At 40.8% G+C, this 22965-nt stretch overlaps 2 protein-coding genes across 6 annotated transcripts in view; both read left to right on the plus strand.

Moving 5' to 3' along the window:
- Positions 1 to 247: 247 nt before the first annotated feature.
- LOC126396103 (CDK5 regulatory subunit-associated protein 2-like) overlaps positions 248 to 22965 on the plus strand; it is a 41138-nt gene continuing 18420 nt past the window's right edge. For all 5 annotated transcript variants that reach the window (XM_050053950.1, XM_050053945.1, XM_050053948.1 and 2 more), the window contains exons 1-25: positions 248 to 440; positions 4860 to 4915; positions 7737 to 7798; positions 8630 to 8740; positions 10003 to 10079; positions 10217 to 10340; positions 10452 to 10630; positions 10724 to 10871; positions 11159 to 11212; positions 15459 to 15578; positions 15668 to 15787; positions 15882 to 15978; positions 16211 to 16425; positions 16548 to 16718; positions 16881 to 16991; positions 17072 to 17209; positions 17305 to 17484; positions 17628 to 17822; positions 18776 to 18967; positions 19176 to 19305; positions 19404 to 19543; positions 19642 to 19758; positions 19902 to 20045; positions 20153 to 20265; positions 20384 to 20523. In XM_050053950.1, the coding sequence (XP_049909907.1) occupies positions 388 to 440; positions 4860 to 4915; positions 7737 to 7798; positions 8630 to 8740; positions 10003 to 10079; positions 10217 to 10340; positions 10452 to 10630; positions 10724 to 10871; positions 11159 to 11212; positions 15459 to 15578; positions 15668 to 15787; positions 15882 to 15978; positions 16211 to 16425; positions 16548 to 16718; positions 16881 to 16991; positions 17072 to 17209; positions 17305 to 17484; positions 17628 to 17822; positions 18776 to 18967; positions 19176 to 19305; positions 19404 to 19543; positions 19642 to 19758; positions 19902 to 20045; positions 20153 to 20265; positions 20384 to 20523 (3187 nt within the window). In that variant the 5' untranslated portion in view covers positions 248 to 387. The remainder of the gene's footprint in view (positions 441 to 4859; positions 4916 to 7736; positions 7799 to 8629; positions 8741 to 10002; positions 10080 to 10216; positions 10341 to 10451; positions 10631 to 10723; positions 10872 to 11158; positions 11213 to 15458; positions 15579 to 15667; positions 15788 to 15881; positions 15979 to 16210; positions 16426 to 16547; positions 16719 to 16880; positions 16992 to 17071; positions 17210 to 17304; positions 17485 to 17627; positions 17823 to 18775; positions 18968 to 19175; positions 19306 to 19403; positions 19544 to 19641; positions 19759 to 19901; positions 20046 to 20152; positions 20266 to 20383; positions 20524 to 22965) is intronic.
- LOC126396105 (uncharacterized) lies at positions 13624 to 15434 on the plus strand. The gene has a single exon (XM_050053952.1). It carries the CDS (start codon positions 14270 to 14272, stop codon positions 15377 to 15379), a length of 1110 nt encoding a protein of 369 aa, XP_049909909.1. The 5' UTR covers positions 13624 to 14269; the 3' UTR covers positions 15380 to 15434.

Genomic DNA, 22965 nt, shown 5'->3' on the forward strand with positions numbered 1-22965 from the left:
CTGTTTAATGCTGCATTCTTTCTACTCGTAAATTCTTCATTTCGAAGTCGTAAATGATAAACTTGCATTTAAGCATCATGGTGAATAAATAATGAGATTGGACATGAAATAATCATAGTATACAGGCCGTATTATTGTACTTTACATCGTCACATCCGTGTTTTTGTAGCTTCCACTGTTTGGTTTCAGTCGTAGATTCAAATATTTCCTACACACCCTGAAGGCATCGCCAGTTTCCAACGTGCACAATGGTGACGTTTACCATATCATGATGGCGGTAGCATGGACTATTTTGAATTCCGTCCCGCTTTTCGAAGTTTACATTAGGCCTAGTCTGTAAAATGTCTTACTTTACCAGAGAGAAACCAGAATAAGTGAACCTATAACATGGACTCCGTCGTGGGAGACGATTTGACGCTTCCCGTTGACATCAACGGAAGGTAAACCTACCAACGAAAGCTAGCGAGCTAGTGCTAGCATGTAACAGAACGTTATAGCTAACGTTAACCCATTAATCCGACAGCAGTGACTAGTAACCGCTGCACGGGCCCTGACTAGTTGCTGGAACAACATAGAGGCACTCAAGTTGTCATGTCGTATGATATATTGTTAACGCTGTAACGTTAGTGAGTTAAGTTAGATATAAGTTACCAAGAGTAGTTAGCTACAAAACGTTATAGCCTCTTGCTTAGGGTATTTATAGCGTCTTACGAGACGTTGCTGTTTTTGTTTTTCCTGTGGTAACGTAAAATTAGTTTGTCGTCTGACATTTGGGTGACCACACATATCAAATGTATCTGGATAATTTCAAATGTAACATATTTAGCTATCGTTATAAGTTACATTAGTAGCCAATTTAAATAAACGATGCTATTCCAGTTAAGGTTGCGTTTGTGTTTGCACTGACGTTAATGTTGACGTAGATTCATAGAAAACACTCTTACCAATGCATGAAAGTGAGCTTGCAACGTTAAATACAAACGATTTTATCTAAATGAGCAAAACCTGTTTAGTGAGGCCAATTTCACCCAGCCAAATTAAGAAAATGATAAGGTACTTAAACCATAATGACATAATAAAAGTGCAGAAAGGCTGCAGAGAGCCTGTCATGTGTAGGCAAACAGTAACTGTTCCCGTTATAAATCATACTCAGCTCACTGGATGACACTGCGGTCGCTTTGTCGACCTGTCATTCAGACAGTGAAAGAAAGCGGAAATTATCAGAGCCAGTTTTGCAGCAGGGTTCAGATTGAAGCAGCGACGTCTCTCTTCACTGTCTTTGTACAAAATGTGGAGTTACCGGTAGCTCTGACATGTCATACATGTTTTCTGTTTCTGTTCGCGGGCTCTCCTTGATATAACAGAGGAGTGTGACTGTGGTAGGTGAACTGTGCATTCTTAGCTCTGCTCTTAGGTGGTCTTGGTGGATAGTGTTTGCCAGATATTGTTAGTGCATAGCTCTTTCTGTTCCTTTTATATGCCAGTTATAGCATCTCAGTGTTTGTAGTGTCCTTGTTTCGTCTCCTTTGTACATGACCTAGCCCAGCTGTGTCCCTTGTGAAAGCAGTCATCCAGGTGGTAAGCGTGCCTCAGTAATCCAAGATGTTAGCTGATATGTGCGGTGTGAATTACTTATTCGTGAATTCTGAAACATGATTCACTTTGCCCTTTTAGTTTAAAAAATATGTCTGTGCGTACTGTTAGTTTCATCAGTTTTTGTTGTTTTTCATGAACTACTGTAATTGATATTGTTGTGAGCTTTGCTGCTTCCATGTTTGTCACCAGCAGCTGAACTGAGTTTGAAAAGAAAGAGGAAGTCACTGTTTATAGGCGCTTACAATGTTTCCACTGGGTACTGGAGGGGTTACTACAAATGCAGCGTCAATAAGACTTGTTGTAATGTCATCTATTTTTCATAAGAGAGTGTAATTTGTGACAGATGTTGTTTTTCATGTTTATGTTTGGTGCTTTTACCCTTATCGTGGCTCTTGTTGTAGAGTGCTTCCTCTCCATTAACACAGGAAGGGGTTGCTCAGCATGTGAAACCTCAGTGATGCAACAATTGTAAACACATTTGACTGATCCTTAGTGTTCTGTGGAGGATTATTGTACTCCTTCTGCCTCATATTCCTCATGTTGTATGGTTTCACTATGTGTCACAGGGAATATAGGATTACTTTAACATGAAAGAGTTTTTCTTTTGTTGTTTATCAGTGTCTAAAGGCCTAATTACATCCACTATGATTCAATGTTGTCCAAGAGGGCTATGCCATTTTAATTGGCACTGAATCTTATCTTCTCAACTCTAATGTACTGAAATATGGTGTGTCTAACTTTGTAGATTTTGCTGGGAGTGGAAGCAAAACAAAGATGGGGAAGAGCAGTTTGGTTAATTGTTGAAGCCCAATGCTGTTGAGGCTTTAAAGGTTCAGTGTCTAAGATTTAAGGGGGTTTTAGTAGTGTATAGCGGTGCGGATTGCAGCTTGTCACCAGGTGAAACTTCTCCCAGCCAGAATTCCTTTCATGTTCATTGTTCAGGAGGTTTCTACAGAGAGCTGAATTGCCTGCAGAGGTCTCTTACTCTCCAAAACAAACTGACATGGTGATTTAAACTGATAAAAACCCAGAATAAATCAGTTTCACATTAACAAATCAGTGTTTCCTTGACACTATTTGGCATGTTGGTGATAGGCAGCTCAACTACCACATGGTATTTTGTGTTCACCTTTTTTATCTGATAACTTAAAATTCAAACGTTCAGGAGGTTTTCACCAGGAGCCAAATTATCAGAAAAGGTCTCTTCCTCTCCAAAAAATGGACCTGGTGATTTAAACCAGTAAAAACACAGAATAAAGCAGCTTAACGTTAAGAAATCAGTGTTTTTCTGACGCTGCTCGTTGCAGATGGGCTTTCTGAATATGATGGCAGATGTGAAAATGGCCTTATCTGAGGCAGTGTTTGGTTTGTTTGTTCTGGGCTGCTGTAGAAACATGGTGGTGAACATGGCAGTCCCTATAAATATAGATCTGCTCCCTATGTAGGTACAAATGGCTCATTCCAAGGTAAAGAAAACACAACAGTTTTTATTTCTAAGTGATTATACACTAAAGAAATATTCTTACCATATTATGTTCCATGTCTTCCATGTTCCATGTTCCGGGGGCCAAAATTGCCCCCAAGTTTTCGAAACAACTATATGTATTTATATTTTTAACAGTATTACAATCTGACATTAGTAGTATAATTAGTATAAGAAGTATAATTTTATTTTTATTAAATTAATTTACCGTCACAACTACAACTCATCTTCCAGACATAATCAACGAGATTGTACTGATTATGTGAGAGTAATCTGACAGAGAAGGGGAGGGGGCTTTGCTGTACCATAAGTATAAACTAACCATTTCTTGGGTGATCTGTGTCTACACAATGACAAATTAATGAAAAATTAAGGTAGAATGAATGTTAAATTTTAAATTAACTTACTTCCAGGATTGCATCTAAGGAATTTATAGCAATTTGGCCTTTTTAACAGTAAAAGTAACTGTAATGTGGTGAAACATTAGTACTGCTATCAGTAGATTAATGGTTAAATCATCACATTTAAACTGGTTGAATTACAGGAAATCTGAGTGATATTTTGCAGCCATAACTTTATGTAACCCATTATTTATTTCATTTATAGTGGTTTCTACTGAAGAGTGAAGACACTATCTTAGTTGGTTTTGCTTTTCATGTGCTTATTGTTAGAACATAATTACAATTTTTTTATGGCCCCCAAACATTTTGAAAATGCCCCCATTTTTTAGACTGTGGGGGCCAAAATTGCCCCCAAAATATTTTGTTAATTTCATACCCTGATTATTATTTATTTTATTTTTTTTATCATTTTATATCAATACATTTTTTATTATTATGCTACTTAGCTAAACCATAATCTGCTAATTTCTATATGCAAAGATCATAAAATATATGTCTGTAGACATGAGATATAAACAAGTAATGCTGGCGCTGTTGTTCTTTGCTGAGGAATATACCAGAGAAGCAGCAGAGTGGGAGTTCTTTCACCGCCAGGGGAGGTATGGGAAGTAGTTATGCAATGCTGGACATTATATATTTTTAGACACAAGGATCAAAGTTGAGGGACATGAGCTTTGGCCCAAATGTTTTTGTTTATGGAAGTAATTGTTTAATAAGTAAAATTTGTCAGCATACATTTACACTAATGCTTAATAAACTGCGTTACTACATGTGCCAGTGATGCATTTGTGTTGTGGCAGTACAACCCCGGTTCCCCTTTGTGTCATTTTGTGATCCAGATGTGTTGCTAATGTTTGGTGCTTTGTACCGTGTCTGTGAGTGACGCCACTGTCCCATCACTGTGTGATGCTTCGCCGATCAGAGCCACAGTAGTCTACTTGTCTACCAATGAAAGCCTTCTTCTCCATCCACTCTCTGTTTTTCTCTCCTCTTGTCTTTCTGAACATGAGGGGCTAGGCTGCCACTGGCACATGGTCTTACACGCGCACACAAACACACACGTACACACAGGAGGCTCTGCCAGAGTGGATGTAAATGAAGCAGAGAGTCATTCTTGAGCTATTTATGGATTGTTCTTGGGGCCCAATGGAGCTGGCCAGCGTGAGTAATACATAAACGTGACGCATCTATGTTTTGAACACCATAATAATCAGAGTGTGTACACTGTGCAAGGATAGAGAGCAGAGTTTGCTATGCTTCCGGTGACTTTTAAAAATGTGAGATTGACTTTCTTGAATGTGGCAAAATGTAACCATGATCTCTTTCCAAATGTTCATAGAGACTAGGCTGCATCGCTAACAACATAATTCTGTCCACAGCTGCAGACTGCCAGACTCCATAGATGCTGGAGATTATTCCACAGACAGCATGACAGGTAAGATTTTCTTTTGTTCTCTCTTCATTTTTTTTCTTGCTCAGGTTGTGTATCTCTCTCGTGTATTAATTAATACTGCTGTTGAATCGTTGCTGTGACCTCCCACAGTTGTGTCCCCAAAGCTGTGATAAGGGATTAGCTGTATGTTGTTAATTAGGTAATCCTGTTTCTAATTCTTGTAGTGTGCCGACAATATTCTCTGGACCAGAACATGCAAGCCAGTAAGCAAATAATTTTTGCAAATATAGGTCAGCATATGTGACTTTCCGTCAAGCTGGTCTTGGGGACAAATACACAGAGGCATCCAGACAAAACACTGACGGTCGCTACATTATGTAGTTGTTGAATGTGCGTATAAATAAGGGCTGGGCAATATATTGTTATTCTATTGATATTGTGATATGAGACTATATATTGTCCTAGATTTTGTGTGTTGTTATATCATAAGTGTTGTTTTTACATGGTGTTAAAGACTGCATCACACACACAGTGATTTATTTTCTGAACCTACCAGACTGTTCTAGTCGCTCTCTTATTTACCTTTACCCTCTTAGTCATTATATCCACATTTATAGTAAATATTTTGTGAAAGCAACAATAGTCAACCCTACAATATTGTCGCAATATCAATATCAATATCGAGGTATTTGGTCAAAAATATTGTGGTAATTGATTTTCTTAATATTGCCCAGCACTAGTTGTACTGACCCTACTAGGGCTCTGAGGTAGGGATAAGAAAATAAACCTTTATTTCAAGAACTAATTTCAGCTGAACTTTCCTTGCACTTACTTGCATTTAGTGCACCAGTGAGGCCAGTGCTGACAAAAAACAAAAATGGATCAGTATAGTCTTGGAAAATAAGCAGGGTTCAAGGTTTTTTGTTTATTTGTTTTGTTTAGGTTTTTTCCTAACCATAATCAAGTTGTACACACTTCTATAAAAATTGTCTTATTTATTAGCTGTTATAAAATAACAACCAAGACTTACGTTACCTGTCATGTAATCTTTATTTAAGTAAATTAATTGCCTTGCTCTCAAACTTGTGGCAAACTGCACAATGCATTAGAGTTTCACCCACAACCTCTAATGCCAACCAGCTAAACTCCTTTCTTTTGTTAATACATTTAAATGTAGTGCACTGCATACACTATGTACGTACTTGTGTAGTGCACAAATTTGACAGGGTAATGTTTAGGGGTGTAGTCAAAGAAAATCTTGATTGACTGAAAGTCTAGCTACTCTTCAACCAGTTGATTGGTTGATGGGGAAAAAAGATCTGCACATTATCTATATGTTAGGCTAAATGGGCCATAGTGCACTGAGTGCGCTCTACCTGGTAGCACTGTGTGTCCACCTGTTTTTTTCCTGTCACAGAGCTTGACATTAACACTTGCACAGGGCAAATAAACCATGTGTTCAGGCCAGTGGAATGCCTCAAGTAAAGAATAAATGTAATGTATCATTATATCACTGTGAGCATTTATGTTGTTGTTTGCAGTACCATATTATTACAGAATTAACCCAGTAAACAGACAGATTCTGAATGCAGGTTATGTAAACAGCATATTCCGTTTGGATATTTGGAATTAGGCCTTTTTCCGAATATATAGCGTTTTCTGATTAAGATGTGGGATATGCCGCCATTATTTGGATTTTGATAGCATTATTTGGGCATGTTGACATTATAAAGGACTTGGGTATTAACAGGTTTTTGGATATGTGCAACACTGACCTTTCTAAGAAGGTGGTTGGAGGAATGAAAGAAGGAGGCTGTCCCTGCACAGTCCAACAAGTCCGCCTCTGCTGGGAAACTTTGCAGAAATCCTGTTTTGATGCAAAGAAACAAAATGACAAGCAGCTCCAGTCATTCCAGTTTTGTATGTTATGACATGATAAGGAACACGTTAGGGCACGTTAATGGAAATATGCAGGGCTGCATGCAAATGAGAATATTAGTGGAATAGTCATTTTCAGTAGCCATGTAAACTGCGTAGTAGGATTATTGTCTTTTTCTGAACAAGGGCAAAAATCTGAGTATTTTGTGTATGTAAACGTACTCAGTGTGAACGTACTCATGCTCTCAAAATAGCAAGTGTAAGCACAGATTAAGTTTGAGACACAGCATTTCTCTTCACTCACTGCAGTTGTCTTGCAAGTGCCCTATTGGCACTGTGCGTGTGCAACTCTGAACTGCAATAAAAAGGGAGCAAGATGTTGTATTACTTAGCTACTTCCATCATTAGCTCTGGAAAAATCAGGCAACCTCTGTTGTTGACCCCTCCTAGAAACTGAATAAAACTGTAGGGTTTCATTTCCATCCATGGCAGCAGACATCTCTTTGTCTTTTGCTGCTGTCTTGCTACCCATGTATGACGTTTGCTTTTTCCTACTCTCGTCTTAGTAGTGGCTGCAGTACTTTTGTCAGAAGAGGAAAGCAACATATCTCTGATTTAGAAACAAGTGTATATTTACAAGCAACTGATACAAGCGTGAGCGGTGACGGAGATCTTCCCGTCAGGCCGTCAAACTGTGAATCAAGAGTCAGTGTTGTGAAATGTGTTGTTGACTTGTGAAACATGATCAGCTGTGGGCTGCTCTCAACTGGCCTAAATATGGCAGGTCTCCAGAACATGTCTCGCGTCTGATGCCTCTCAGTGAAAAACATTTTTTCTTTCTCTTTCTCTTTATCTCTCTAAAATAAACACATTCCTGAAAGCTGGGAGCTATTATTCTATGCAGGCAGGGAAGATTCTCTTTGCTACAGAGACCACAGCGCAGTTGTGACTCACATGAGTAAAAGTGTATCACTTTGTTTTACAGCTCTGTCCTTCCCTGACAAGATGTCCCCAATCAAAGCTCTCACCATGAAGGACTATGAGAATGTGAGTGATGTGTATCAAGTGGCATGATGTTTCTTAAAGTGGAGCTGCTCTGTAGTAGATTCAATGTTTCTTTGATTGCCCAAAGTCAATTTAAATAACGTTAACTCACTGACTCATATTTTAATTTGTGTATTAATGCTGTTAATTGTTAATAGATTGAAACACTGAGCTTGTTAGTATGAGGTCATGCAGTCAACTTAACCCCACCACAACAAACAGGGTGTTATGATTTATTAAACCTGATCCTCAATCTGACTGAAACCGAGCCGTGCTGACCATTTATGGAGATTTACTGATGGAGTGTGTGTGTAGGAGTAGGATTGAGGTGAGCTGAAGCCTATATTTCAGCATTTGAGTGGAATGCATGCTCAGATTTTTGGCTCGTGCTGCCTGGCTGGCTTCATGATTAGAGGTTTACGGAGGGGTCCAGACTTCTACCTCCTCCCTCTGACAGTCTACCCAACCCCCATTACCAGATGTATGCTGCTCTGAGCCTGCAGCATAATGATGCACAGTCCACTTCACACACATTCACACTCAAACACATACAAGCATGAGAGCCTCTCTTCATTTTAACAACAGTAAACATAATCCTTTTTTGCCATGTAAACATGTTGTCCTACTTTTCCACACAGATGAAGTGTTTGTCTGTTTTTCTTTGACACAAATTGTTTTTCCTAACTTTGTCATTAATATAAGTAAAGTTAATGCACAGATGTCATTTTGGGCTAGACAAAGAGACAAAATATTTTGATACAACTTGGATACAGATGTATTTGTTGATCAGTTATTTTCCTGTTTATTAAAATGTTTTTTGTCATTCACCTGCAGCAAATCACAGCTCTGAAGAAAGAGAACTTCAACCTGAAGCTGCGCATCTACTTCATGGAGGAGCGCATGCAGCAGAAATGTGATGACTCTACCGAGGACATTTTCAAAACGGTATTGTATTTACTTTAGTATGCAAAGATGTGTGTTACACTCCTTGTCTTTGTCATGCATTTATATAGCCCCTCAGTGTCTTCATGTCTTAATGTGACTTAGTGTTTCCCATCAAGACTACTTGAGAACTTCAGCCACAACAACAGGTGGACTTGGTTCAACCGAGATCCTACATTTATGATCCAAGAACAGCCGTCTTGCTTTTTATTTTTTTTGTCTGAGTGAGATGTAAGCACATTGGAATCTGCTGTTCTCATTAGGGCCGCTTGTGTTTCTTATCATTTTGAGACGCGAAGTGTCATGTAAGAATGTTCTTTATATGTACACACTAGAGCTGGGCAATATGTCAAAATCTTCTAACGGGCCACCATGAGCTCAACAACTGGCGATTGCCGATATATGCTTGCAGGTGTCTGCCCCCGTCCTGTAGTTTCATTGGGGCAACAAGCTTGAGTCTGCTACGTTCCACAAGCTCTCTTAGGCTTTGTTCAGATATGGCCAAAATATGTTTTTTTCCCCTCATGTAACATAGATGATTTTTTTCATAGTGTGAACACAGAAATCTGATTTTTTTTCATTCTTAGTAAAAAGCATTGGAAGTTTTGGAAAAGAGTGCAATGAAATTGTTACAGTAGTCAGGTAATGTAAGAAAATGGCAATTTATTTTCTGAAGCTGAAAAAAAAAATATTACTGGTCCTTGAAATGTCATGGAACAATTTTAAAATTTTGTCCATAAAAATGTATGCCGTCTCTGTATGTGTGGTCCTAAATTCAATACATATCCAGTCACTGGCAATGCAAACCTCTTTGAGAACAGTCATATCGGAATTCATGTGTGTTTTTCCTGTATACATCCATGTTTTTTTCCTCATTGTACTTCACTGCACAAGCACAGATCAGTCATCACACAGCGACTAATAAAGTGAACATTCTTCATGAATTGAAGTCAACAGGGGCCGAGTTTAACAACAGCAAAACTACATCAAAATATCCATTTGCAAACTCTCACACAACTCCTGCAATATAATCCAAGTTTCATTTATCGAGCTGTATGCTCAAGTCATAAGCTCCGCTTAAGCAGAGTTTAAATGCACACACTTGCCCAAATGGTCATTTGTGGGTTAAGTATTGCTTTGACAGTGCAGCTAAGAGAACAATTGCTAAGAATCTCTTGGATAGTTTTCCTGTTGCGTCAGTGTTTTTGTGATGACTCTGGATGTACAATTTCTGCTATAATGAACTGAATATTATGTGTTTATAGAACATTGAGCTGAAGGTGGAATTGGAGTCTATGAAGAGAGACCTGGCAGAGAAACAGGAACTACTTGTGTCTGCATCGTGAGTATTGTTCCATATATATTCCTACAGCACAGTTCAGTACTGCCAAATTTTAGTTGGCAGGTAAAAGTCATGGAAGTCCAGTGGCGAAGATATATATGAGTGCTAACCTAATCTCCCCTGTGAATGTTTTTCAGGAAAGCGTTGGAGAGTCTGGCTGGTCGAGAATCAGGAGAACCCCAACGTGTGAGAGAGCAAGCTCAGAGGGAGATGGATGCACTTCGGGATGCATTCAACAAAAGGATAGCTGACCTAGAACAGGTTATTAAAAACCATTTGTTTTAATACACTCTTTCAGAGCAGTAATTTTCTGTTTCATTCCAAAGGTGGTTGGGGGTTGTCCTCTCACTTAGTCTTCTTGCCTCATTTTAGAGTCTGCGAACGGCAGAGGAAGAGGTTGACAAGATGGCAGCCATTGCTGAGCAGGAAAAACTTAAGAATATTACAATGGAGAAGCAGTTCCAAGCCCTGGGTCCACTGAGTGCCTTTACCCCTGGTCCTGTCCCCAGCCCAGTCCAAGACCTGCAGCAGGCTCTGCAGGAGAAAGACAAGTAGGGACACACATTATGTTTTTTCTGCATTAGGGTCTAAGTGTTTCCAATATGTTTTATTTATTTTTATTTATTTATATTTGCTCATTCCAGTGTCATCGAGCAGCTCAAGATTGCTTTAAAGAACCAGGAAGCTGTGATCCATCAGAAGAAAAGCGCAGACCAAGAGACTGATGCACCATCAGCTGACTGTGTTAAACAGCTATCTGATCTCATTGCTAAGAAAGATGAGGAACTTGAGGTATGACTTTCATGTGTTGCTTTAGATATTACATATAGTTATATAAAAGGTATAATTTTAGGTGCTTTCCCTCTATAGTGATACCTAAATGCATTTAAAATTGTGTTAGTTCACGAGAGTTACAAAATCTTTTGTTGGCATGTTTTGAGTGTACATAAAGTATATTTAGAGAAATTGAATGAATTACCTTCTTTTGCCACAAACCACTAAATAACTAAACATTAGTTGCAACACTAATTGCAATATTAAAAAAGACATTTGAGTGACCTTTGACTGTCTTTTTTCAGGCACTGAGGGATGAGCTACATAAAGAGAAGGACAAAACAACACCGGACTATCAGGTTGGTGTTGTGGTGATTTCCTCATTAAATGTCTTTGTGAGGTGCCATAAAATGGCTACTGCACAGTGACAGTGACTGCTGGCTGAATGCTAAGCTTCTGCTTTTTGGATCCTTTGCACCTATCCATGTTTTTTTAGATCTTTTGTTGGTGTTTTTGTCTGTCCCTCTGGGAGACTTCTCATGTCATGCACTGTTATGTCATTCTTTTGTAGTCTGTTTTCAGCGATAATATTTCCTCAAACCAAATGCTAACTCATTTAACTGGGCATTAATGCATGAAGCCATTCAAACTTCAAACACTCACAGACTAATAGATGAACACAGGCTATGGTCTTTGCTGTGCACACAAAGCATGCAGAGGGTTGTCTATGTTGTTTTGCTGAACCACAAGAAATGTACTTTGGTGTGTTTTATGGCTTGCTTTTTTCTTTTGTGTGCCTCCCTAGTGTGGCTTTTTTTTACCCTCTTCCAGTAAAGAGAAGCAATACTCTTGTTTGTTACCATAATCTTGCGGCTTTATTTCCTATGTTGGCTTCACAATAGGAAGCTTACATCATTATAACTACTTGGTGATGAGGGAGTTTGGACTACTCACTACTGGTGCTCTTTGATTATCACTTGTTTTGCATGCCATTAGTTGACCTATAGAGTAATCTCTCAGTTTCCATTAGGGATGTCAGTTTCGGTTAATTTTGCTTTCGATAGGTTGACACTATGGAAGTGGTAACCAAGTGGTTAATTAAAAAAAAAATTACAGGCTGTAGTATGGTGCTCCCTTGACTCAGTGAGCTTAAGCACTACATTTTAAGCGCTGTCCACTGAAATCTTAATGTACTGAATTGTAAAATGTCTTGCATTTTATTGTATTTTTGACAGACAGGCAACAGCATTAACATGATAAAAAATTGTGCCCGCCCTCAGCTCTCCACTGGTTAGCTAACGTTAGTCTTGGCTGCTCTGCACGGTGCACAAATGTGCATGTCCTAGGATAGCAAAGGAATGACTCACCCTACTCTTCCTCTGACTGTACTTATTGCTTTAATCAGTTGGATTGGTAAGGTTTAGAGGAGGAGATTGGTTAGGGTTAGGGTAAGAATGTAAGGGCAAGCCAATCAGAGGCAGAGTAAGGCAGAGCAGAACGGGTCATTCCTTCGCTATCCTAAGTAATGCAAATTTGCGCACTACGCACCACCCAGCTCGGGTGGAAACTAGCTAGCAGTGCCACTCATTTGCGATTAGTACCACCAACGAGACAGCATTGCTGCTGAATGGTGACCACCTTCAGGTCTCCCCCCAGATAGCCCCAGTGAGTAGGTGGGTTTATATTAAGCTGGAAACCCCTTTAGCATTGTTAACTAAGGTATCTTAGCACCACTAGCTGTGCCAACGGTGCTGTCAGTGATAACGTAGTTAATGCAGTAGAGGTTTACAGCTAAAAAATTAAGCTGCTTACTCACCTGTTTTGGGGGGAAAACAGAAAGTGGGCACAGTGTTTCCACAGCAATGCTGATGGGTCGGGATAGCATACTAGTAATAAATCCCTAATAAGCAGCAACGCTAGCTAGCTCCTACCAGTAAACTAGAGAGAAGCAAAATTAACCTACAGACCGATATGTGTAACTGGTCAAAAATATTCTTGGCAGTTAAATGATTAATGGTAAACAGTTGACATCCCTTAATTCCCATAATCCTTTTAATGACAGTAAAAGTGTATTGGAAATGATTTGCTTATGTATATTCTCTATGCCAGCGAAATGGTTGTACATTCTGTGGGTTTGTGGACTGAATATCATGACACATATGCTTGACATGAAATTTGAACCCTGTGGATTGGGCTTTTAATGTTTGATTGGTAGTTGTTGGATTTTTTAGATACAGTATCTTATACTATAGTCACTTTTGGAAGCTTAGGAATGTCCACCATAAAGAGATAAAGCAATGCTGTTTAAAAGTGGTTATCAGACTATTGGTAGGAGTACTGTGTTGTTTATGTTCAGAGTGAAAAGCTGTTGTTGGACAGTGTCCATGGTTCCTCATCAGGCCTTGGCGTCTGGACTCAGGTCACAATGTTAAGACCGGATTACCATGCTGTCTGGAGACAGTTCCTATGAGTTATTTACGTCCAGCCTTCTTTATTAAAGGGAAGAAATGACGCAACCTTCAGTGTTTGTCTGATCTGGGAAAATAAATGAATAGGCTGCATGTATTGCAAAGGATTTTGAAAGATCAGGGACGATGTGTCTACCAGGGATGATTTGTGACACGACAGGACTGTGAGTGACCTCTCCAGGATAGAGGTGTAATGGAATGTGATTGCCAGGAAGAACCTTCTTTAATCTCAAAGCAGATTTTTAGACGTACTTGGAGGCCGAATGAACTCCATGGGAGTGAGTGGCTGCTGCTATCTACAAAAATGACGCAACCTTCAGTGTTTGTCTGATCTGGAAAAATAAATGAATAGGCTGCATGTATTGCAAAGGATTTTGAAAGATCAGGGACGATGTGTCTATCAGAGATGATGTGTGACATGACAGGACTGTGAGTGACCTCTCCAGGATAGAGGTGTAATGGAATGTGATTGCCAGGAAGCACCTTCTTTAATCTTAAAGCAGATTTTTAGATGTACTTGGAGGCAGAATGAACTCCATGGGAGTGAGTGGCTGCTGCTATCTACAATGGTACCCCCAAGAAGCACATGTATGGGGCAGATCTTCATACCTGATCTGGTTGTAGAAGGTTTTCTAGAGATGGTCTGGCACCGGCCATTACGCAGATCACTGCAGCAGTCCTAAAGGATTTGATCTGATTGAATGTGTGGGGGAGAGTGGAATAGAGGCAGGAGCAGGGATTATCAAAAGCTTAGGGCTTATACTGCTCTGCACTCAGTCATTCTCCTCTGCGCCTCTCTTGCTGATGCAGTGAGAGAAAACGATAGATGGCTATTCCATGGTTGGCAGACTGATGACCATTAGGTCACTGACCAGTTTGTGTGTCAGCGAGAGGCTTTTTGGACTAGTTGTAAGAGGGTGAGCTTGGAATCCAAAGATCTAAGGTGCCATGAAGGACCCATGTCGAATATGTGGTGTTCGTCTGGTGGGAAGCCAGTGTCGCTGGATCTTCAGCTCATCGGCACAGAGGAAGCTACAAATCATCTTGTCCCATGTGCTGGGCTGGGAGGTGACTCGTGATGGACGTGGAGAGTTCCTCTGCGGAAAATGTGTGTTTCAGTTGGAGAAGGTGGTGCAGTGCGATATTAACATCAGCCAGCTGCAGGATGAACACAACAGTCAGATCCAGAAGTTGCAGGCGGAGAAAGACCACCTGATCCAGTGCATCATCCACATTTACAACAAAAACAACCCAAGCTTGTGCAGGAGATACGTGGAGAGCACCAGCTGCAAGATTCCAGTCAGGTCCTCTGGGGTGGGCAACCCTGATGATGAGGCTATGTGTCATCTGGCCTCTGAAGGACAGCTTTTCAGAGAGAGTGGAAGTGGTCACGTCGAGAATCGCATGAGAAGATGTGTGAGTCTGGATCGGATTGTTAGTAAAGGGGCATTTCCGGGACGCTTGAGCCTCAGGAGCAGCAGGCTGGGATCAATGGCAGGGCTCGATGGCTCTAAAAGCTTTGGTCTCCGAGGCACACGGCACCGTTCACAGAGCATGTACCTTGACTTGGTCCAACGTAAAGGCATACTGCCTAGACCTGGGTTCAAAGGTCGCTCCACGTCCTTGCAGTCCCTCAATAGAGACTTTTCCTCAGACACCCCTCCAGACCCTCCACCCAAACGAAAACTCAGAGAGCCCAAGGTGTTTGCCCCCAGACATGGTGCCACTGATGACCCAGGGGGCAGGGTCCAGGCCAGAGCGCTGCTCCACAGTTCCTCAAGACAACCGTCTGTGATCTCTGACCTGATCCAGCTCCTGCGCTGCATCTCCAAGCAGCAAGTTTCTGCCCCTGCAGGAAGCCACATCCCCGTCTTGAAGAAGTTAAATACTGGCCCTCTCAAACCACGAGCCAAGCGCAGATATAGAGAGGCAGAATTAAAGTCTCTGCATGACCTTACAGAGGAATTTGATGATGAATACACTCCTGTTAGAGTGGAGGTAGTTCTCCCAGCTGGGCAAAACGCTGTAGCACCGGTAATGAGCTGTGACACAGAATAGCTGTGCTGCTTAACATTGCTGGTATTAATGCATTTTTTCCCCTCTCTGGTTTTATGTGTTGTCTGGATTTGTTGAGTAGCAGAATGAGGTTAGCCGATTGGAGTCCCGCAATAAGCTGCTGACTGAAGAGCTCACCCAGATAAAAAGCACCAATGAGAACCTGACTAAAACACTGGAGGACACCCAGAATCAAAACAAGGTACAAAGAGACGACATTATTCTCTATGAAATATTTTTGTATTAGATTGAGAGTTTTCTTTGTGTGAGATCACCTCTTTGTGTAATCAGACCCTGCTGGGGAAGCTGGAGGAGAAAGAGAATGAACTCAACTCTGAGAAGAAAAATGCTCTCAAGAGAGACAAAACAATCCAGGGGCTTACTCAGGTCTTCAAGGAAAAGGAACAAGAGGTAAGGTTCATACTTAATTTCTTATTGGAGACATTACAGTTGTTGTTAACTGTGACTTCACCTGTCTGTGCTCTCTCTTTTATGTGTTGCACAGATTGCAGAGCTGTGTCATGAGATTGAGGACAGGGATGACGCCTTGGCCAAGGCTAGAGAGGCAGCACATAAAGCCCAGCTGCAGAAATACCAGGCATGTTCTGCACCTTTTTAGGGAGCCAAATTTTATAGAGAGCCAACCCTTGACTTTATATGATAATGTTAATGATAATGGCTGCTTGTGCCGCTACATTTACATATTATATCATTAAGAGATGGTGTTTCTTTTAATGTTTAAGAAGCAGGATTACAAAGTATATTTATCTCCCTCTCATTGCTAAATACACATTGCAGTCTTTGTAAAGTTAAACATGTTTGTCTATCAGGGAGCAGAGGAGCACCAGAATCTATTAATGGCAAAGCAAACAGAGCTTGCCCAGCTCCAGGGGGAACACCACGCCAAGGTGCTTGAAGCCCAAAAGCTACAGCGCAGCCTTGACAGGAAGGAGCAAGAGTTGGGTGACTTGCAGCAGGCGAAGGACCAGCTAGAGGTGGAACTGGAGGACCTGCAACAGCAGAAGAAAAAGGGAGACAAGGCCCTCAATGTAAGACAACTGGAGGACAGTGGTAGCCCAGTAAATACTCCCAATAAAACTTTATTGTTCTGTTATCTGTCACCATTCAAATATTGGATTTTGTATACCAGTGTTATCATTTCTCTCTCAAGGATCTGAACAATCAGCTCAAAAAGCTGAGTGGTGAGATCGGGGACAGGGAGAGTGCTCTGGAGCAGCAGTACCAGGAGCTGCTGGATCAAACCAAAAGAAAAGTGCAGGCCCATGAGGTCACCATCCAGCGGCTGACGTCCACTCTCGCAGATAAAGAGCAACAGCTACAGGTGACACAACAACACTGATGACAGATGGATTCTAAACCAAAAGATAAAAATCTCTTTGTGAATATTACTGACTTCTCCATTGGAAAATCTGTCATCATATATATTGATAAGGTTGGCATTTTAAATGATTTTAAATTGGGTTTTTTTTCCTGTGCTCATCAGGAATACATAAACATGGTGAGAGACTTTGAGCAAAGCAAAAGTCCGGGAGGAAACGATAATGTGCTTTCCAAGCTGCGGCAAAGGCTGAAAGAAAAGGAGAGGGCCCTGGAGGTGCGCATTCCCTCTGTGTTATCTTAAGACCACAATGACTATAATTTGATTCTGACATCCCTGTGTTTGTTCTCTCACAGCAAGCACTGGATGAGAAGTTTGCTGCCATTGAGGAGAAAGACAATGAGATACATCAGCTGCAGCTGTCTTTAAGGGAGAAGGAGAGAGACCTGGAGAGGCTCAATAACTTGCTCTCTAACAACGAGGAAACCATTAATGTAAGTGGCTATGACCATGTTTGAGTGGGGGAAAATGTTTTTGGGAGATTGTGCTTTGATCTGATACATTTTTTTCCCTGTTCCTGTCCTTCCAGAGTTTTGACAGTCTGATCAAGGAGAAGGATGTGGAGCTGCAGCATCTTTCAAACACACTAAAGAACCTGCAGAGAGCCAAGCAGGATGTAGAAGATAACTTGAACAGATCACTGAGGGAGAAGGACTCCATCATCAGCCAGCTACAGCGCTCCCTGGAGGGGAAGACAAAGGATCTGGACGTTAGTTGAAAAATAATGTCTCTTTCACACCCCCTGTGCTGTATTTTCAGCCACGTCCATTCTGTTTATTCACCATTCTGGCTTAGAAAGCTTAAATGTAAAAACACAACATTTTTCTAACTCTTGTCAACCTCTGTTTTTAGGAAATGGCCGAATCAATGCTGAGCCAGTCGCAGACTCATGCACGTGACCTCGCTGAACAGATGGGCCAGAGGTTAAAGGTCACAGAGGCTATGTTGGCTGAGGCTGTGAAGGCCAGGGAAAGGCTGGTTGCTGACAATGAAAATGCTGTGGAAGGACTGTTGGCTACAATCAGCAGCAAGGATCAGCTCCTCAAGGTCAACATTTATTAATGAAAACATTTCCAGTTGTTTCAGGGATTACTGTAAAACTTAAATTAAAACCTGATCCCAACTAAATGCCAAGTCACTTTTACTGGCCGGGTGTGGCTGCGCATGTAGAGTTGACCCTGTAAAGGGCTCCCTGCCACCACTTGGCTGAAGAGGTAGAACCAAGCTCCAATCTGGAAAGTTACGGTGGGCAAAGTCTCTGATATGAAAATATCTAAATAAATGAAATTGTGGAAGGTTAAATTTAGTATTAAGATTATCAAAGGACCAAGCCTTTCTCCTTCCACAAAGAGAAGACTGGGTCAGATGCTGAGGCAAACATACGTGGTTGTCCCAGATGGGCAATAGGGAGGAAAGAGAAAGTGATTTTAAAGTGGCATCTAAACTGCTTCAAAATCTTTACAGTAAATAAGATAATTGGGTTAGAAGTGTATGAATTTAGGAGGGGGCAGATCAAAGCTGATAAAGAGATAGAGCTGCATGAGGGAGCTTCATGGCTACAGGTTGTGACAAATTAACGCCGGTCTCAATTAGTGAGGTGTGGTTGCCAATGACGCTTCCAAGCAGTTTATTTTTACAGAAGTTCTTTGGATGCAACCTCTTAAGCCCACCGGGTTGTCGGCCGCTCGCTTGAGGTAGTTCTAAGCCGCTCGGATTGCGCATACAAATATAAATGTTTAAACTTTTGTCAAATGAAAGAATGAATTGTAAACATATGGATTAAAATATATTTAAAAGCTAAATTACAGCGTGCACGCTTGTTAAAAATGAACTAAAATTGGCTTTGTGCAGCAAATTCAAATAAATTACTTATTCTTTACACAGATATACCAGTTGTATTTATATTGACAGATCTACAAAAGGCCATTTATATGTGCAGGATGTGAGCAAACATCACCTACTGTCATTACGTTCATCTGTTCTTTCTTTTGTCTCTCCAGGAGTCTGCTGAGCACTACAACCGCATGCTGTCTGAGCGCACTCAAGAGATTCAGGAACTGAGAAAGCAGCTGTCTGACAAGCACCAGCAGCTCTCCACTGCTGAGAAGCAAAGCTCCACAACAGCCCAGGAGGGTTATTTAGAGACGGCAGAGCTCAGAGCCCAGCTCGCTGAAAAAGAAAGCCTCATCAATGTAAGTTCCCCTGGGATACAGCACAGTCACTCAGCTGTAAAATGTGCTCGACTTAGAAGCGCAGCAGGGAGAGAAATGAAATCTCCTTAAGAGAATAACAAATGATACTCCTTTCCTTGGACTTCTAATGACATGGTGGCCTATTTTGTCAAACATTTTAGTCGCAGACATTTGAGTGTACTGGCTTGTTATCTTTGTAACTGTGCAGAAGCTTCTGCAGCGTGGTCAGGAGAGAGACCAGTTTCTGGCAGAGATGAGGCAGAAGGAGGAGCCGGATCATGTGTTGGAGCTCAGACAAACTATCCAGATCATGCAGGAAAAGTTGGACGAGAGGGAAGGTGAGACCTTTTGAGCTTTAACCCTCTCACTGGTTATTTATATGTTTAAGAGAGTACATGTTGGTCCTACCTTTGACTCTGTTTTGTCTGCACTAAAGCTGAGCTGTCCAGGAGGAACAGTGAAGATAATGTGGAGAACATTTCACTCTCCAAGAAGACAGTCGTCGTCCTGAAGAAAGAGCTCGCACAGAAAACGGAGGCATTAAATAAAGCACTGAAGAGGGAGAATGAGCTGAAGGTCAGTTGGTTTTAAGCATTTGACTTGGTCCATAATCTGGACTTCTGCTGACGAGTTTCTATTTGTGTAATCCCCTGATTTATTTTCTCGACATCCAGATTTCTTTGGCAGAGCTACAGTCATTGCTATCTGAGCTCGAGGGTCGCAATGAAGGGCAGGCTGCTAATATCGAGTCCCTGACTGCCACTCTGAAGACCAAGGATGAAATTATAGATGCAAGTATTCACCCATTCACAGAGTCAAATTCAGTCAATGAAACACACAGTAGCTTTGGATAAGGAGCTTTTCTTCTGAATGCATTTGAGCTCAGCGGCCTCTTTCCTAGTAAAACTCATGTTTTCTCTATGTCTGTGAGCAGGTTCTCCACCAGCGCCTTGGTCATAGAGGGGACAGCCGGGCTGATCATACCCAGGATCAGGTCATTGGCTCTGGCATGGAGAGATCACTCCCTGGGCTTCCTCAGAGAGAGAGAACCATGATTGGTGGCGATAGCCAGCAAGAAGTAAAATAAACGCATTACCAACTTTTCTGCTGAATGAAATACCAGAAATCAACATACTGTACACATATGCTCTGACACTAAGACAATTCATTTTTGTCTCTTTTAAGGCTTTGCCCAACCTTATGGCCTTGCAACAGGAGCATAATGCTCTGAACAGAGCACTGAGAGCTGAACAACAGCTCTACTCCAGCCTGGTTAGGACTGTTAAGGAGCAGGACAGGTAGGGATGATGGTCACTGTAACTAAAAAAAACTTTTGCATATAGTTAAAAATAAAAAAGATTTCTCTGAGTTGCTTAACTTATTTGATGAATAAGCCTTACTTTGTGTGTTTTGCAGCGCCCAGCGTCTCCATGCTCTGCAGCTGGAGCTGACAGCAGTGCAACTCCTCAGGCAGCAGCTAGAGGAGAGCATCAAAACTAATGAGGAGCTAAGGGATGACTTGGAGAGAGAGATACACAGAGCCAAACTCAGAGAAGGTGCAGTGCAAACACACTGGGTGGTAAATGACGAGAGGGACTGAATGAAAGAAAAGGAAAGAACATGTTTTCATTTAGAGAAACACTGTGTTCAGATTTAGGGGGATTTAGTGGCATCAAACGGTGAGGACTGCAGGTAAAACTTCTCTAGGTTAATATCAGTTTTGTTTAGGGGTCTTACCAGGAGCTGAATTATCCATAGAGGTGTCCTCCTCTCCAAGACAAACAGACCGGGTGATTAAAATCAGTAAAAACACTGAATAAAGCACTTTCACGTTACAAATTGGTGTTTGTCCAGTGCTCGTCAGTGGCCAATGCAAAAATGCAAATGGCCCTATCTAGAGCCAGTGTTTATTATGTGTTCTGGGCTACTGTAGAAACATGGCAGTGCAATGTGGTGGAGTCCATGGATGAGGATCTGCTCCCTATGAAAATATAAACACCGTATTCAAGGAAACAAAAACACAAAGTCTTTTTTTTCTAGGTGATTATACATCAAGGAAGACATACTTAATATATTCTATTTTTGCCAATAAATCCCCCTAAATCCTACACACTGGACCTTTAAGTTGTTAGAGGAGTTAGGAAACTATAGCTCAGGGAGACATGTCTCCATAGCTCCTAGGGGAAACACACAGACACACACCTGTCTTCTTTGTCCTCTATGTTGACTCTGATAATATCTCCTGCTGACAAGCTCACATCCCCACTTCTTTATCTGTCACTTCATTCAGCATGTATGCCTAATCGTTGCTCCGCTCATCTTTGGGCACTTTATGTTCACTGTTCTTTGCATCATCACCTCGTCATCTGCATGTTTTGTCAATGGTAGAGTTGTTTTCTCTGTCACTCTTTGAATGTAATGGCTCCACACTGTTTCTCAGTTTGTCTGTGAAGTGAATAAAGGCTGCTGTTGGCCGCCCCTCCTGTCTTTCACTTCTAACATACTGTCTGTTTGCTTTCACTGTCTCATTAAACATTTGGTTTCTGTTGATTGCATCACCTCTCCATCACCCCTCAGCCCATCTAACCATCTGTCACATGAGTCAGATTTCATTGCGTAAGCATGTCATTATATAACAACATTAATAAAGGTATTAAAGGTTGCTATACTGCTGTAAAATCACAGGGCATCCTGAAATAGAGTCTAATAAAAAATGCTATGTTTATTATCTTATGACGTCACATTATTAATGCAGTTAATCACAGTTAGCAACATCAGAGCGTAGCCTTGAGTTAAAAGTCTCACTGCACGCTCAGGTAGTCATCAAAGCCAAATGGCTTCAGTATCTGTCCACATGCATGTGTGTGCTCACCAATATGTGCGTGTCAAGTGTGTGCTCAACCCCAGTCCCTGTCTGAAGAGAGCCAGGTGTGTAAATAGGTCAGCTGTAAGTAACAGGCCTGTGGCTCACATTTACACTGACTGCAGGATAGATGTAGCTACAGTAATTAGTACATTTCCACATTCATTGCTGTGTTTATATAATCCTTGTAATATACAGTGCATACAATGTGTGCATGCTACAGTAAACAAGCACTAATAACACAGCAATTATATGTCTATATATTTTTTGAACATTAATTTTTTGTAGCTGTAGATTTAAAACTGCAGCTAAAAAACAGCTTTTTGTTGAATTCCATCAATAGATTATTTTATTCAGCTTATAGTATGGTGTTTCAGTATGTGTAGAACAAGCAAGCCAAGATGCAACCATGAGGCATGAAATGATATGAAAATTTCATGTCGCCATTATCCAAGTCAAAATAATTGCAATTCGTGGTATTATCCTGATATCCATCAGAATATGCTTAAAATGGCACTAAAACATACTGGAATCACTTTAAATTTTTTAGATTTTCAAGCAACTGTATTTATAAAGCCCAATATCACAAATCACAATTTGCCCCAGAGGGCTTTACAGCATAAGACATCCCTCTGTCCTTGAACCCTCACAGTGAATAAGGAAAAACTCCCCCAAAAACTCTAACGGGGAGAAACTTTTCTCTTTGCATTTTGTAAAGAAGTATTTTATTCTGTCACAAAGAGGACACACATCTTTTTTTTTTAGAGAACATCCTTTTAAGTGAAAAACAAATATTCTTAAAAAGCCATGTTTTTTAATTATTTGAAATGGCATCATATCTTTTGATGAACAGTGAAGAATCATATGTTGTCATGAAATATACTAATGCTTGATCAAGATAAGTTGCATTCTTTTAGGATGGTACGTAAGCAGCACATTTCTGTAGAGTCTCTCTTATTGGTTGCCCAGCAGTCTCTTTGGATGCTGCTATACACGATACTCATGATTATCCCAATCATGGAAATTCCTTTTGATAAACGTATTGTGTGTGTTTTTATCATGATCGGCAATAAAATTGTGTATCGTCCCATCCCTAATGTGAATCATTGTGAACTGATGTAAAGTTAGAAACATT

This window comes from Epinephelus moara, chromosome 9, assembly GCF_006386435.1.
Source record: "Epinephelus moara isolate mb chromosome 9, YSFRI_EMoa_1.0, whole genome shotgun sequence".
In the NCBI taxonomy this organism is placed as follows: Eukaryota; Metazoa; Chordata; class Actinopteri; order Perciformes; family Serranidae; genus Epinephelus; species Epinephelus moara.